The 17,486-nt window shown below is 37.5% G+C and overlaps 1 protein-coding gene across 1 annotated transcript; it reads left to right on the top strand.

Annotated features, from left to right (window-relative positions):
- Window positions 1-118: 118 nt before the first annotated feature.
- On the top strand, window positions 119-3,689 carry PCDHB3 (protocadherin beta 3). Its single transcript, XM_010388200.2, has one exon. It carries the CDS (start codon window positions 522-524, stop codon window positions 2,910-2,912), a length of 2,391 nt encoding a protein of 796 aa, XP_010386502.2. The 5' UTR covers window positions 119-521; the 3' UTR covers window positions 2,913-3,689.
- Window positions 3,690-17,486: the final 13,797 nt, after the last annotated feature.

Consider the following 17,486-nt stretch of genomic DNA (forward strand, 5'->3'; position numbering starts at 1 on the left):
AGGAAAAATCTTTTGAAGTTTGTGTGTAATTATTACAGAAGGGGAGGGGTAAGCTAGTGTCTGTACACTTCCGCTAAATCATGTAAATGAGGACTCTACCAGGAAGAATCGCTGCTCTTAGATAAGAGCGCATTTTATTTCCCTAGATTGCACGTATTTAATTCATATAACATGAGAAACTCCTCCAGTAGCGTCAACCAGGGTTGATAAGAATAAACGATAAAGCAAAAACAAAAACACCTTCTCCAAGATTTTGAAACTGCAAGCGAACGCATGGTGGCGCTGTTGACTAAGAAGGCGAATTAAACCACGGGCATTGTGCTTGCTTGGTGACGCACGGATCCAGTGTGGTAAACCAGGGGTTGTGAGCCCAGGCAGATTTTTGAGTCAGCAAGTCTGAGTCTCTGGAAAGGCTTATTGACTAGGCCGTCTGCAAAGGTTGTGGGGCAAAAGACTGTTTCCCAGCGCTATCTGAGGTTCAGCTTGGAGACATTCCCAAGAAAAGCGTGACGGAAAGTGCAATGGAGGCGGGAGGAGAGCGATTTCTTAGACAAAGGCAAGTCCTGCTTCTCTTTGTTTTTCTGGGAGGGTCTCTGGCTGGGTCCGAGTCAAGACGCTATTCTGTGGCTGAGGAAAAAGAGAAGGGCTTTTTAATAGCCAACCTAGCAAAGGATCTGGGGCTAAGGGTAGAGGAACTGGCCGCGAGGGGAGCCCAAGTTGTGTCCAAAGGGAACAAACAGCATTTTCAGCTCAGTCATCAGACAGGTGATTTGCTTCTGAATGAGAAATTGGACCGGGAGGAGCTATGCGGCCCCACAGAACCATGCATACTGCATTTTCAGATATTACTGCAAAACCCTTTGCAGTTTGTTACAAACGAGCTCCATATCATAGATGTAAATGACCATTCTCCGGTGTTCTTTGAAAATGAAATGGATCTGAAAATCCTAGAAAGCACTCTACCAGGAGCAGTAATTCCTTTGGGAAATGCTGAGGACTTGGATGTGGGAAGAAACAGCCTCCAAAACTACACTATCACTCCGAATTCCCACTTCCACGTACTCACTCTCAGTCGTAGGGACGGAAGGAAGTACCCGGAACTAGTACTGGATAAAGCGCTGGATCGGGAGGAGCAGCCCGAGCTCAGCTTAACGCTCACTGCGCTGGACGGCGGCGCTCCCCCTCGGTCTGGGACAGCCCAGATAAACATCCAGGTCTTAGATATAAACGACAATGCACCAGAATTTGCACAGCCGCTCTATGAGGTTGCAGTTCTAGAGAATACCCCCGTTAACTCTGTCATTGTCACAGTCTTGGCTTCTGATTTAGATACAGGAAGTTTTGGGACAATATCATACGCATTTTTTCATGCTTCTGAAGAAATTCGCAAAACTTTTCAGCTAAATCCAATTACTGGTGATATACAACTAGTCAAATATTTGAATTTTGAAGCGATTAATAGTTATGAAGTCGACATCGAGGCCAAGGATGGCGGAGGCCTATCCGGAAAGTCTACAGTCATAATCCAGGTGGTTGATGTCAACGACAACCCACCGGAACTGACCTTGTCTTCAGTAAACAGCCCTATCCCCGAGAACTCGGCAGAGACTGTACTGGCTGTTTTCAGTGTTTCTGATCTAGACTCTGGAGACAACGGAAGAGTGGTGTGTTCCATTGAGAACAATCTCCCCTTTGTCCTGAAACCATCCGTAGAGAATTTTTACACCCTCATATCAGAAGGCGCACTGGATAGAGAGACCAGATCCGAGTACAACATCACCATCACTGTCACTGATTTGGGGACACCCAGGCTGAAAACCAAGTACAACATAACCGTGCTGGTCTCCGACGTCAATGACAACGCCCCCGCCTTCACCCAAACCTCCTACACCCTGTTCGTCCGCGAAAACAACAGCCCCGCCCTGCACATCGGCAGCGTCAGCGCCACAGACAGAGACTCAGGCACCAACGCCCAGGTCACCTACTCGCTGCTGCCACCCCAGGACCCGCACCTGCCCCTCTCCTCCCTGGTCTCCATCAACGCGGACAACGGCCACCTGTTTGCCCTCCGATCGCTGGACTACGAGGCCCTGCAGGAGTTCAAGTTCCGCGTGGGCGCCACAGACCGCGGCTCCCCGGCGCTGAGCAGCGAGGCGCTGGTGCGCGTGCTGGTGCTGGACGCCAACGACAACTCGCCCTTCGTGCTGTACCCGCTGCAGAACGGCTCCGCGCCCTGCACCGAGCTGGTGCCCCGGGCGGCCGAGCCGGGCTACCTGGTGACCAAGGTGGTGGCGGTGGACGGCGACTCGGGCCAGAACGCCTGGCTGTCGTACCAGCTGCTCAAGGCCACGGAGCCCGGGCTGTTCGGTGTGTGGGCGCACAATGGCGAGGTGCGCACCGCCAGGCTGCTGAGCGAGCGCGACGCGGCCAAGCACAGGCTAGTGGTGCTGGTGAAGGACAATGGCGAGCCTCCGCGCTCGGCCACCGCCACGCTACACTTGCTCCTGGTGGACGGCTTCTCCCAGCCCTTCCTGCTGCTCCCAGAGGCGGCCCCGGCCCAGGCCCAGGCCGACTCTCTCACCGTCTACCTGGTGGTGGCGTTGGCCTCAGTGTCGTCGCTCTTCCTCTTGTCGGTGCTCCTGTTCGTGGCGGTGCGGCTGTGCAGGAGGAGCAGGGAGGCCTCAGTGGGTCGCTGCTCGGTGCCCGAGGGCCTCTTTCCAGGGCATCTAGTGGACGTGAGCGGCACCGAGACCCTGTCCCAGAGCTACCAGTACGAGGTGTGTCTGACTGGAGGCTCCGGGACAAAAGAGTTCAAGTTCCTGAAGCCAATTATCCCCAATTTCGTTGCTCAGGGTGCAGAGAGGGTTAGTGAGGCAAATCCCAGTTTCAGGAAGAGCTTTGAATTCAGTTAAGTGTTAATAAGGATCTACTGAGCTTCGTCTCAGTTAATCTGTGGAAAGTCCTTTTTTACTGCTTTACCTATTGGAGAATTCTCTTTTGGTATGGTTCAAGGCAAGTAGCAAGAGTAGAGCAAAATTTCAAATCCAGGGATGGCTTAGGTTTCATTAACAGAACTGGAAAATAGTTGTTTGGCTCTGAACGTTTTGTATTTCAATCAAGAATCCTTAGTCGATAGAACATTTTGTTTATATATTGATTCTACTTTTTCTGTAGTTAATCCATGCATACTCTCCTTTCATCCTAGCTTGCCAACGCAGTCTTAATTCGCCTTCTTTTTTCTAATGGGGAGTAAAAAGGAATTCATTATCTTTTAATAGTGATTTCAAATAGCTTATTAAAATAACTCCTTTCAATTTTTATATTATAAAGCAATGTAGAGAGAGTTCCAAACCACCAATTTTATAATTTCCCTTGTTGAATATATTCACATAATGTGTTGTATAATATGCCCAAAGCAGCTTTGTCTATGGTTAACGAAGTTTTGAGAATAGACAAGAATGTGTTTTAATTTATAGTAATATATCATCTTTTTAGGGGTGTAGTACTCAAATGAAAGTAATTTAGTTCATTTTCTGTGTTGACATTTGCAATTAATATTTCAATATTTTATGTGCTTATATTGGCCAAAATATGGACACAAATATAGACTAATATGGATAATTACCCTTTGAAGTTTGTCTAAAGTGTGTTCATGATGACTGAGGAAAAAAATTAAACCTATGCCATTTTAAAAACTGACTGTTCTTTTCCATTTGACACAAAAACATTGTTTAGTAAGACATCTGGTGGAATGACAATTATTTATTTCATAAATTCTGAGATGTAAGGGTTATCAATCTGACAGCCAATTTTTCATTTCAAGAAAATACATGGGTATATGATATCTAAATGCTTCATGGTAAAAGTGATATCCTATCCAGTCCTACTTTATTATTATTATTATTATTATTTTTTTTTTTTTTTTTGAGACGGAGTCTCGCTCTGTCGCCCAGGCTGGAGTGCAGTGGCCAGATCTCAGCTCACGGCAAGCTCCGCCTCCTGGGTTTACGCCATTCTCCTGCCTCAGCCTCCCGAGTAGCTGGGACTACAGGCGCCAGCCACCTCGCCCGGCTAGCTTTTTTTGTATTTTTTAGTAGAGACGGGGTTTCACCGTGTTAGCCAGGATGGTCTCGAACTCCTGACCTCGTGATCCGCCCGTCTCGGCCTCCCAAAGTGCTGGGATTATAGGCTTGAGCCACCGCGCCCGGCCCTACTTTATAATTAATACCTACTTGCCACTTGTATGGTGATATAGGAGAAAGATACTTTCTTTTTTTCCTGTCTTGGTTCCCTCCTTCAGATTTTAACCTGATATGATTTAGGATTATGTATGATCTTTCTGGGAGAGGAACTGTCCATCCATATCAGCATCCTGCCTCCTACAATGTAATTAAAACAAGATGTACAAGAATAGAAAGTTCTAAAAAGGAGAAGGCAATATCGTTGTGAAACTCTAGCTACAACAAAGAATAAAATCTGGAAGCAACCAAAACATTGAATCTTATGGTTATCTTGAGTAAAATCAAAAAACTTATTTTAAGCAACAAAATATTTAGCTCCTAATTAGGAAATTGTATTAGGAAAAAATTAATTTTCTTCTTATAAGCATTTCCTCATCCACAGAACGTCTATATATCTTCCTAGGAATTAAATACTCATGAGTAGAGAAAAGAGAATTTCTCAAAGATTTTACAAATTCCCCAAAAAGCAAGAGTTTAAGATTGACATGCTTTCAAACGTGTTAAAATGTAGTTATTATCACATTTAAGTGGTATCATTTTATGTAACTGAGCATCAAATGCATAGACCCTTTTTTAAAAAATCTTTTGAGACAGGGTCTTGCTCTGTTGCCCAGGCTGGAATGCAGTGGTACAATCATGGCTCACTGCAGTCTCAGTCTCCTGGGCTCAAGGGATCTGACCACTTCAGCCTCCAGAGTAGCTGGGATGACAGGTGTGTGCCACCACACTCAGCTATTTAACAACAAAAAAAAATTTATTTGTAGAAATGGGGTTTCTTCATGTTGCCCAGGTTGGTCTGGAACTCCTGTGCTCAAGGTATCCTCCTGCCTCCACTTCCCAAAGTGCTAGGATTACAGGTATGAACCACCATGCGCAGCCAAATGTGTGAACCTTTAATAGTCAGAGGAAAATTAATATAATATTTCCTTTCACTTTAAGTAGAATCTGGCTGTTTTGGTCAGATATTTTTCTTCTTTGCATATGTAGCTGATTTTCCATGAATATCAGGAAGAGGCATAGAATTCTTATCAAGATTTATCTCTCTTTGATTACCTTAGTCCCAGGTGGTATCAGACCCAGGGAAGTATTCAACTGTGGAAAATATAGAGGGCAGTTCGTTTGGGGACTAATATGGTAAATGATTGGAGACTAAAGTTCAAAAGGCAATATGCTGAGTCATTTAGACACTGAAGATAGAAGAACAGATACCATTAGTAATTTAGTTTTTAGATGTACTGGACTTATACATTGTTGAGAAAATGAATAGAATTTAGCAAAGCCAGAAAAGATAATCTAGACTAAATTTGAAGATGGGAAGCAATCACATCTTACTCTTGGTTCAAACCTGCTTCTCTTTCAGGGCAATTAGAAACGTTTTACCCTTTTATTTGAAGACAACTTCCAAAAATGTATTCATCTGGATATTTCATTAAATATAGAGAGAGTACCACATGTACAGTTCTAACTAATGTTGCCACGTTTTGGAATTCCAGAAACTAAAAGCCTGGCACAAGGCAAAAGGGATGACTTTATATATTATTAATAATTTTCTAGTAATTTTTCTTCTAGGCAGGCTAATTCATTATTGTAAAATATTTACAAATTGATCTCACTAGTATTCCAATTGTCAAAAAGTAAGAGAAAGAAAAATTTTACTCCCTTCCCTCATTCTAGAATATGTAAAATGACCTTAGTAGACTCTAAGCAACTTGAAGGTAGCGTCTGTTTCTGGTTTATTAATAGTGGTATTTCCAGCAAACAGCACAATGCCTCATTCATAGTAGATGCTCAGTTTATATTTGTTAAATAAATACATTTTAAATTATTTGGTAAATAAAATAATGTTCTAAGGAATTACAGACTTGTTCATTTGGACCTGATCTACACATTGAATTTTAAAAGAACTATCTATATTCAGAAAGGGATGGAGTATAAAGAGTAAGTCCCTATAGAGCCAATTTTTTATTTAATGTCTCCCTTTGCATCTTGAGACTTGTGGAAGCTTGGAGAACTGTAAAATTACGTATTAATCTCCAAGTTGGTTCTAAATTGAGCTTATTCGTATCTTTGATTTCAGGGAAAAAGAAGAAATTAAATGTAAGACTTTTTTGTACATCAAATTAACTTTCTGAAATTGGTATTTAAATTCTCTGGCCTCTAATTTGTACTTCTATTGAACTTGGATTAGTCTTAATGATATCAAGATTAAATAAAATTTTCAAGATCCCAAAGGCTTAAATTTTTTTAAGTAGTCAATCATTCATTTATTTTCAAAACATAATTCTCGATCATGTGCATACTCCCTTCTCTCTACAGATACATTGGTTCAGAAATAACTTAAATATTTCCTTGACATTCACAATCTAGTTTTTAACACTGAAAATCAAAGGGATACAAATGAATTTTAAATTTTTATGTGGGGTTGTTATAAGACTAAGCTATATTCAAATATCAATCATTAAAACTAGTGAGGCCACTCGCTATACCACCATACTTTTCATAAATCTTCTTTGATGAATAAATTCTACTTCCTTACAAAAGAAAACTCTGTTTAAAAAAAAATAACAGCTTTTCTCTATATCCCCCTACTTTATTCTGGAAACATCTTTTGCTTCTTAAAGTAATTGTTAGATTTTTTAAAGCCAGAAATCTGTTAGTCTTAATTATGAATTATTTTAATGTCAAATATGCATATGGTTAATCAATAGTTTGCTTGATCATAGATTCAAAATTTTAAGCTTATTTTCCTTCTATTCTTTAGGTATTCAACACATTGATGAAAAGTACAATGTCAGTCTACTTCTCATTCTTTTATCCGTAAACTTCTTTACTATCTTTTAGATTTTTTCATTTATTCTTGCTGTTCTGATATATATGGTAGGCCCCAACCTGAGATTCACATAACGTACTGCATTTTTTCTTTTAGAAATTACAATTTTCTTTTAAAAACTTTCATTTGGCAAGTTTTCACAACTATTTGCTCTTGTTTCACAATTGCTATTTCCTTCTTTGTTGTTTGAGTCTTTTAAGTTCTTTCCATATTGTTTCAAATTTCTTTTTCTTACAGTAGATAAAACAACTCTTTTATTTGTTGAGTCTGTTTTTTTGTGGTGTTAATCTTCATTTGCTTGGTGATATTTTATCGAGAACTTATCTCTTATTGGAAGCTTCTTTCACAGTAGCGCTTGTTTTGACAATCTTGGGGAAGGGAGGAAGAAGAGGGGTCTCAAGGTGGTTTCACCCTGGCCTCTGCAAACCCAAGCCTTCATTTAAAAGCTTAGCTCAACTTTGCCACACCCAGGCAAAAGTTCTGGACCAAGCACTAAAAATATATTTGAGATGGGACCCACGCTCTTTTGGGTGGTATTGTTCTGCATTTACTCAATGAGGCAAAAATCTCAGGGAATGTCATTGCTTCTTGGTTGTCATGGATTCTGCTAAGGCTATAGACATGGGAGCTAATGGAGAAATTTAAAATGTTTCAATCTTCAGAGTAAACAAGTTGATTTTTAGGAAAACTGAACTGTAACTGAAGCAATTGACACATGGGGACTATATGGAAAACATCATGGTCTTGATTCAAGTTACAGCATTCATGGTAATGCTCAGAAAAATAATAACATAATCCAAGATTCCACTGAAATAGTGGTTGCTATTTTTTTCTTTTTTTAAGAAAATAGCTTGGGACTCTGGTGATAATGCAAAATGGGCTTGCTCCTTCCAAGACAATCTCCTCATGAAACCATTTGTCAAAAATTAGTGTTCTGGGTCTGGGAACAGTGGCTCATGCCTTTAATCCCAGCACTTAGGGAGGCCTAGACAGGAGGATTGCTTGAACTCAGGAGTTCAACAACAGCCTCAGAGACATAGTGAAACTCTGTCTCTACAAAAAATTTTAAAAATTGGCTGGGTGTGGTGGCATGCACTTGAGTTCCTAGGTACTGAAGAGGCTGAGGTGGGAAGATCCTTGAGCCCAGGAAGTTGAGGCTGCAGCAAGCCACAATCATGCTCTAGCCTGGGTGATACAGCCAGACTCTATCTCAAAAAATAAAATTATTTTTGTAACAGAGAAGTCAGGGCTCTGTACCGTCTCTTACTAGGGTGGAATCTAACATGCAGAAATACAGCACAACATAATCATACTGTTCTTCAACACTGTCAACAATTCCCTGACCCAAACCTCATACACATTATTAGTTTAAAAAAAAAAAAAAGTCCTACTCAGAATGCTGATAGTATCACTGCCAAAAACAGAGACTATCTAGGGACTAATACCTAAGTCACTTTCCCACAGCTGCCCAAGGACATATTCCTCAGCCCTCTCGGTATCCATCAGCATGGACAATGGAACCTGTGTGCTTTGATGTCCCTGGTTTTTGAGATTCTTGAAGAGTTTGAGTTCTAAATGTGTCTGGGGCTTTCTGGAGTTGAGCATCAAGATGTGGAGATCCTGGATGACACACAACTGTAATAGCTAGATAACAAAGAAAATTTATTACAAAACAATTCTATATTATGTACTGAGCTGTCCAGGTAGAAAAAAGTGGTAACCCAGATGATGACTTGGGCTAGAACTCATGACTATTTTATTGGCGATTCAAGGCCTCAGAGCCCTGGATGTTAGCATGTAGGCCCACAACCTGGAAGTACAGAGTATATGAAGCACATGTAGGCTCCTAAAAGACAACCACAACCAGGCACAAGCTGGTGCTGTTATTAAGGACAACTGGAAGCCACCTTTATTTGCCATGATCGTCCTACACCTGGTCTAGGACTTACCCTAGTCTTCTCTTCCATTCCTTTAACCACCCATAAAAGGATTTCCATTTTCTTGATCACTGATTTGACTCAGGCTTCTTTCTCTTTCGATTCTCTCTGTTTCTGTGCTACTCAGATGTGGAGGGTCAACTGGGAAACTTCAGTGTACTGCTGCTCAAAAGAAGGCCTCTTCCTGAGCATTTTGGGAGTATCAACACCACTGGGATTTAGTCCTAGAGCTTTCAATGTGAGAAGTTTCTGGAATATCAGAAACAAATATCAAATTTCAGAAGCCAATTTTCTCTAATTAGTGTGAGCTATCTATGAGGAAAGACTTTTAAAAGAAATTTAACTTCTAGAACAATGTGGGATATTTTTTAAAAAGAAATTGTATTCTCTAAATTGTATCTTTCTGAGGTTTTTTGTTTAAATTTCTTTATTTCTGAGGAAATGAATTTCTTCATCCCAAATGTTTCAATTCTATTTAATTTAAAGTAGGTAACTGGCAGTGTTGAAGTTTCTTTTTTTTTTTTTTGAAGTTTCATTGTCTATGTTTGTTATTATGAAAAAGGGTATTGCACATTTTACTGCAATTTTAAAAAAGAATATATTCTGAACATCAGTGAAAATGGTAGAGAATGAACCTCCGAAAAATCTCTTCTTCAGGAAAGCAGTGAGGAAACTGAGAGAAATTGTCAAAATCAACTGTTTCAGAACTCTGAAATTTAAACAAAGGTGTGCAGCAACTTAGGGAGAATTTATTGAGGAAAAAACAGTCTGACTCTTGGTTAAAAACGGTGGTTTTTGTGGCGTTTTAACTGGCCTATTTCCATCTCCATCTCTCTAGCCTCTTAGAAGCCTTTAAAATTAACAATTTACAATCACAGTGAAAATCAGCAGCTTGGCAGCCACCAGAGGAAACAGAATAGCACCACAAAGAATTGCTATTATTTGATCTGTTTGTTGGCTCCCTGGAGGACTCCACTTGCAAGGCTGTCTTTAACTGCCTTGAATCAGAGCTTGTCTAGTGCAAAAAGTCTGGGTGACAGAGCAAGACCCTGTCTCAAAAAAAAAAAAAAAAAAAAAAAAAAAAAAAAAACAGGAAGAAAAGGAAGGAAGGAAGGAAAGGAGAGAGACAGAGAGAGAGAAGAAAGAAAGAAAGACAGAAAGAAAAGGAAAGGAAAGAAAGAAAGAGAGAAAGAAAAGGAAGGAAGGAAGGAAGGAAGGAAGGAAGGAAGGAAGGAAGGAAGGAAGGAAGGAAGGAAGGAAGGAAGAAAGAAAATAGATCAATGAAAATTACCCAGTCTTAGGAACAAAAAGATTTTTAAAAATGAAAATGAACAGAGACCTATGGGACACCATGAAGCCTTCTAAATACACATACTTGAAGTCCCAGAAGGAGAGGAAAGAGACAAAATAACAGAAAGAATAACTGAAGTAATGGCTGAAAATTTCTCAAATTTGATGAAAAACATTAATCTTCACACTCAAGGGGCCCAGCAAATTCCGACCAGGATAAAGTCAAAGGGATTCATGCCTTGATACATCATGATCAAACTGTCAAAAGCTAAAGACAAAAAGAGAACCTCAAAAACAGCAAGAGAGAAGCAACTCATCACATACCTTATCCTCAAAAATCTTATCCTCAATATGACTAACACTGATTTCTTACAGAAATAATGGAGGCCAAAGGGGAGTGGGATGACACATTCAAAGTGCTAAAAGGGACTATCAACCAATAATTCTATATCCACCAAAAGTATCTTTCAAAAATGAAAGAGAAATTAAGACATTACCAAAAAACAGTAAATGACTGATTACATTGTTAGCAAACCTACTCTACAAAGAAATATTAAAGGTAGTCATTTGGGCTGAAATGAAAGGACACCAATGAGTAACTTTAATCCACATGAAAAAATAAAAGCGTCATAAAGAGAAAGTAACATGTAGGTATATATATATCTAGGGAACTGCAAATGTGTTTTTATTTGTAACTTGTTATTGGAAAGAACACTGCATAAAGCAGTAATTATAAATCTATGTTCATAGGTATATAAATTGTAAAGATGTAATTGTACGACAATGTGACACAAAGGAGGGGAGAGATAACACAGTTATATAGAAACACAGTTCTATATACTGTTGAAATTAAATTGGTATTAATCTGAACTTGATTGGTAAAAGATATTCACTTTAATAATCAGGGAAACCACCAAGAAAATAACTAAAAAAGGTTAAAAAAAATGACAAGTCAATTAAAATGGAACCCAAGAAAATATGTGTTTAACACAAAAGAGAACAATGAGGAAATAAAATAATAAGATGTAGAAACCAAAGCAAATTGCCAATATAAATCTACCTTATCAGCAACTATGTTAAATGTGAATGAATTGCACACTACAATTAAAAAGCAGAAATTGGCAGAATGGATTTTTAAAAATGATCCAACTATAGGTTGTCTACCAAGGGACACTTTAGATTCAAAGACACACATACATTGAAAGTAAAAAGATGGAAAAAGATATATTATGTAGGCTGTAACCAAAAGAGCTAGAATGCCTACATTAATATCAAGCAAAATATACTCTAAAACAAACAAAAAAGTTACTAAAAATAAAAAGTTAAGGAGGGGTATTTTACAATAGTAAAAGGGTTAATCCATCAGGGAAACATAATAATCATAAACATATATGCATCTAATAATAGAAATCCAAAATAAGTGGAGCAAAAAGAGACACAAATGAAGAGTTAGACAATTTGACAATAATAGCTGAAGAGTTTAATTCCCCAATTTTCAATAAATGATAAAACAATGAAACAGAGTATCAATATGAGAAAAGAATACTTGAATAACATTATAAACCAACAGTACTTGACAGAATGCTCCATCTAGCAACAGCAGAATACACGTTATTTTCAAGTGCACATGAAACATTCTCCAGGATAGACTGTATATTAGGCCATAAAACAAGTCTTAATAAATTTGAAAGAGTTAAAATCATATAAAGTATGTTTTCCAGCTACAATGAAATGAAATTAGAAAGCAGTGCCAGAAGAAAATTTGGGAAATTCACAAATATGTGGAAATTAAACATAAAAAAATGAATCAAAGAAGAAATCACAAGGGACATTATATAATACTCTGAAATGAATAAAAATGACAATGCAACATAACAAAATTTATTGGATACAATAAAAGTTGTGCCTAGAGGGAAAATTATAGCTGAAATACCTATATATTTTAAAAAGATCTCAAATCAGTAACCCAGACTTCCACTTTAAGAAGCTAGGAAAAGGAGAGCATACTAAAACCAATACAAGGTGAAGAAAGAAAATTATTAGATTAGAGTGGAAATAAATAAAACAAAATAGAAAAACAATGGAGAAAATGAACTAAAAGTTGGTGCTTTGAAAAGATCAATAAAATTGGCAAAGCTTTAGCAAGTCTGATGATGAAAAAAGGGGACTCAAATTACTAAAATTAAGAAAAAGGAGGGAAAAGTATGACCTATTTCACAGATCTTAAAGGAAATTATAAGGGAATACTATAAACAATTTTAAGCCAACAAATGAGAAAACCTAGATGAAATGGGAAAAAAAAAAACAAAACCCTAGATTAAATGGAAAACACAAACTACCAAAACTGACTAAGGAGAAATAGAAAATGTGAATAGACCTGTAATTGCCAAAACTGACTAAGGAGAAATACTAGGTTGGTGCAAGAGTAGTTGTGGTTTTGCCATTACTTTCAATGGCAAAAAATGCAATGACTTTTATACCAACCTAACAAAAAACCCGAATAGACCTGTAATAAGAGATTGAACCAGTAATCAAAAATTTTCCACAAAGAAAAGCCCAGGACCAGATGGCTTCACTGGTCAATTCTACGAAATGTTTAAAGAAGAATTAACACCAGTACTTGATATACTCATTCAAAAAATAGAGGAGCAGGGACCACTTCTCAACTCCATTCTACAGAGGCCAGTATTAACATGATGACAAAACCAGACAGTGATAACACAAGGAAAAAAATACATACCAATTTCCCTTATGAATATAGATGCAAACATTCTCAACAAAATGTTAGCAAGCTGACTCTAGTATCACATAAAAATGATTACACACCATGGCCAAGTGAGATTTATTTCAGGAATGCAAGGTTGGTTCAGCATGTTAAAATCAAGCAATGAGCCAGTTGCAGTTGTTCATATCTGTAATCCCAGCATTTTGGAAGGTCAAAGTGGAAGGAATGCTTGAGGCTAGGAGTTCAAGATCAGGATGATCAACATAACAAGACCCCATCTCTACAATTTAAAAAAAAAAAAAATTAGCTGAATGTGGTGGCTTGCACCTGTAGTCCCAGCTACTCAGCAGTCCAAGGCATGAAGATTGCTTGAGCCCAGGTACTCCAGGCTGCAGTGAGCTATGATTGTGTCACTGCACTCCAGCCTGTGTGACCTTGTCTCAAAAAAGAAAAAAAGATTTAAAAAGAGATTTAAATATACATAGTCCTAAAGTTAAAAATGTTAAATTTGTACTATTTTGAATAGTCTATTTTCAAAATGAAAGAGTATTTTTAAAACTTCACCATGACTTGAGGATGGTTTTTTCTTACTTTGAAAGGGAAGAATAAAGGAAAATTAAACATTAATTTTTGAGAGAGATAAAGGGTGAAATAATTATTAGATTTTGACTATTATTTCCTTAAATCATATTTCCAATAGCACTATTTCAAAATGTTAAGCTATCAATAATAAATGATTCATATCAATGGTTTGTGGAATTTATTGGAAATTCTTATAAAAGGAATGATCCCCAGGAATGTTCTATTAAATATGTACATCAGATACATCAGCTGACCGTTTGAATGAAATAGCTGTAAAGCAAACAATAGTGCTCAGTGGTGAAAGCAAAGTAACTTTTACATGAGCTAACCTTCCAAACTTAAACCTGTAAGATATTTTTAAAGTCACACTCACTGAAATGTAAATGTAGGATGGAGATACTTGAATAATTAGAGTTTGACTTGAGAAATTTGTGATGGAATCTAAGATAATTTCTAATAATTTTTTCTAGAATAAAAATAGTATTTGTGTTAATATATCAAAATACTCAAATATGTGATATATAACTTAGAATATATCTTTAAAATCAGAAAGTGTGGGCCGGGCGCGGTGGCTCATGCCTGTGATCCCAGCACTTTGGAAGGCCGAGGTCGGCCGATCATGAGGTCAGGAAATCGAGACCATCCTGGCTAACATGGTGAAACCCTGTCCCTACTAAAAATACAAAAAAAAAAAAAAAAAAAAAAAAAAAAATTTGCCGGGCGTGGTGGCGAGCACCTGTAGTCCCAGCTACTCAGGAGGCTGAGGCAGGAGAATGGCGTGAACCCGGGAGGCAGAGCTTACAGTGAGCCGAGATGGCGCCACTGCACTCCAGCCTGGGCGACAGAGCGAGACTCCATCTCAAAAAAAATAAAAAGATACATATATATATAAGACAGTGTGGGCTTTTCAACTTTGTTCCTTTTTTCCCAAGATTGTATTCTGGGTCCCTTGCATTTTCATGTGAATGTTAGGGTCAGTTTACCAATTTCTGCAAAAAAGCCAACTGAAATTTTGATAGGGATTGCAATAAATCTGTAGAGCAATTTGGAAGGTACCAATATTTTAACAATCTTAAGTCTTCCAATCTATGAACACTTTTCATTTACTTAGATCTTCTTTAATTTGTTTCAATGATGTTTTGCAGTGTTCAGTGTTCAGTTCTCCTACTTCTTTTGTTAAGTTTATTCCTAAGCATTTTATTCCTTTTGATGATATCTATTATAAATTGAATTGTTTTCTTGATCTCATTTTTGGTTTGTTCAATGCTACTGTATAGAAATACAATTGATTTCCGCATAGTGATCTTGTATCCTGCAACCTTGCTGAACTCATTTATTTATTTTAGTAGTTTTGGTAGTAGTTTATTTTAGTAGTTTAGTAGTTTTAGTAGTATAAATTTTAGTAAATTTATTTATTTAGTAGTATTTTATTTTTTTGAGACAGAGTCTCACTCTGTCACCCAGGATGGAGTGCAGTGGCACAATCATGGCTCACTGAAGCCTCAATTTCCCAGGTTCAAGCAATCCTCCTACCTCAGCCTCCCAAGCAGCTGGGACTACCAGTGCATGCCACCACCTCTGGATAATTATTATTTTTATTTTATTTTATTTATTTATTTATTTTTGAGAGACAAGATCTTGCTGTGTTGCTCAGGCTGGTCTCAAACTCCTGAGCTCAAGTGATCCTCCTGCTTGGCCTCCCAAAGTGCTGGCATTTACAGGCATGAGCTGCCATGCCCAGCCTAAAATTTCTTTAAAATGATTTTTATCTTTTTTCAGTGATAAGGTTCTTGCCTATATTTTACCAGAAAGCAACCAGTTTCCTGCATATCCCTCTATTTTATCTTTCTTTGTATATTTAAAATGAAAAAAATTAAATATCGTGCTTCAGATCTGGCAACCAATTATGTAAAGTCATATGAATCCTTCAGAATGGATAATACAGCTTTTCTGACTGGGACAAAATAGTTTTCAGGTGCTCATTCTTTATATCATTAGCTTATCTTATATAATTAGCTTATCCTCCATTCAGGTATAATAGATCTTTCTTTTCTCATAAATATGGCAGTTTAGGGAAATAAACTATGGCATAATATGCTAGGCCATTCTTCTAGGCCACCCTTCTTGATTGTAACTTTAAACTCTTTATCAGAACCTAAACAACTTTTCAGAAGATCTATACATGTTTTTTTCCAATATTTAAGGCTATAAGTAATTCATTATGTCACTCTTAATTTTTTCACCTGATTAATGATTGCAACAAAAATGTTGAGTATTAGTTTTCCTTCCAATGTGTAAGTTGTATAAACATCTCTCTCTACTGGTAACTAACTGTCTCTAAAGGGAGACAAATAATTTTTAAGTTTCTAATAATAATTGAAAACTTGAATATAAATATATTTCACTTATGATAACCATGTACCCAAGGCAAGGCTGAAGTTGGGATCTAAATTATCTAAAAAGTTGTTCACCTCTCCAGCTCTACTTAGGCATATAAAAGAATGGTTTCTGGAGTCACATGGTAACAGTTTAAATCCTGGCTCTGCCATTTCACATGCTGTATGACTTTGGACAGGTTATTTAAACTCTGTGTGCCATAATTCTTAATCTTTAAAAATGTGGCTCATAAGACTGCCCACCTCATAGGGTTGTTGGGGTGATAAGATGAGTCAATATGTGTAAAATGCTTAGAATAATATCTGGTATATAGTGGACATATATGTTAACATTACTGAGATTTCATTTACTTTTGGATTGCAAAAGGAACTGAAAAGACCCAGTTCTTACTCTATGTCAACAGGTAGGAATAAGTAAACAAAGTATGGTTTGAATTTTGTCCTGAATGCATTAAATTGAATCTGACTAAAACCTGGTTACTATATTAGAAACAATTTTCTCTTTGGTTTGCCCAGGAGATTTGTTTTCCAGTTATGTCTAAAATAATATTCTTTCTTTTTATTCTTTTCAGTGTGTATTTTTATTGTTTTTCATTTAATAGTGATGCATAGTGTATCTTTTCTGATTTACTTTAAATGTGAAGAAAATTCTAAGATGTTAATATTATTACTGCCATTGATATATTCCTTATAGTAATTAATAAAAATATAATCAAAGTAAATTGAGTTATATAATGCTTAGCATGTATTATATTCTCAAAATTCTGTTTTCAATTTCAGACACGTTCATGGCTGAATATATGATCTGACAATAATCTACTTATATAGATAAAAACATCATTTGAGTGGATTAATTTATTAATTCAACTGGTATTTACTAAATAAAATCCATATATCCTTCAAAAATAATTTTTTTTGAATTTGTATCTCTTTAAAAAAAATTTTTTTTTTATTATACTTTAAGTTCTAGGGTACATGTGCATAACGTGCAGGTTTGTTACATATGTATACTTGTGCCATGTTCGTGTGCTGCACCCATCAACTTGTCAGCACCCATCAATTCATCATTTATATCAGGTATAACTCCCAATGCAATCCCTCCCCCACCCCATGATAAGCCCCGGTGTGTGATGTTCCCCTTCCCGAGTCCAAGTGATCTCATTGTTCAGTTCCCACCTATGAGTGAGAACATGCGGTGTTTGGTTTTCTGTTCTTGTGATAGTTTGCTAAGAATGATGGTTTCCAGCTGCATCCATGTCCCTACAAAGGACGCAAACTCATCCTTTTTTATGGCTGCATAGTATTCCATGGTGTATATGTGCCACATTTTCTTAATCCAGTCTGTCACAGATGGACCTTTGGGTTGATTCCAAGTCTTTGCTATTGTGAATAGTGCCGCAATAAACATATGTGTGCATGTGTCTTTATAGCAGCATGATTTATAATCCTTTGGGTATATACCCAGTAGTGGGATGGCTGGGTCAT

Source organism: Rhinopithecus roxellana, chromosome 3, assembly GCF_007565055.1.
Source record: "Rhinopithecus roxellana isolate Shanxi Qingling chromosome 3, ASM756505v1, whole genome shotgun sequence".
NCBI lineage: Eukaryota > Metazoa > Chordata > Mammalia > Primates > Cercopithecidae > Rhinopithecus > Rhinopithecus roxellana.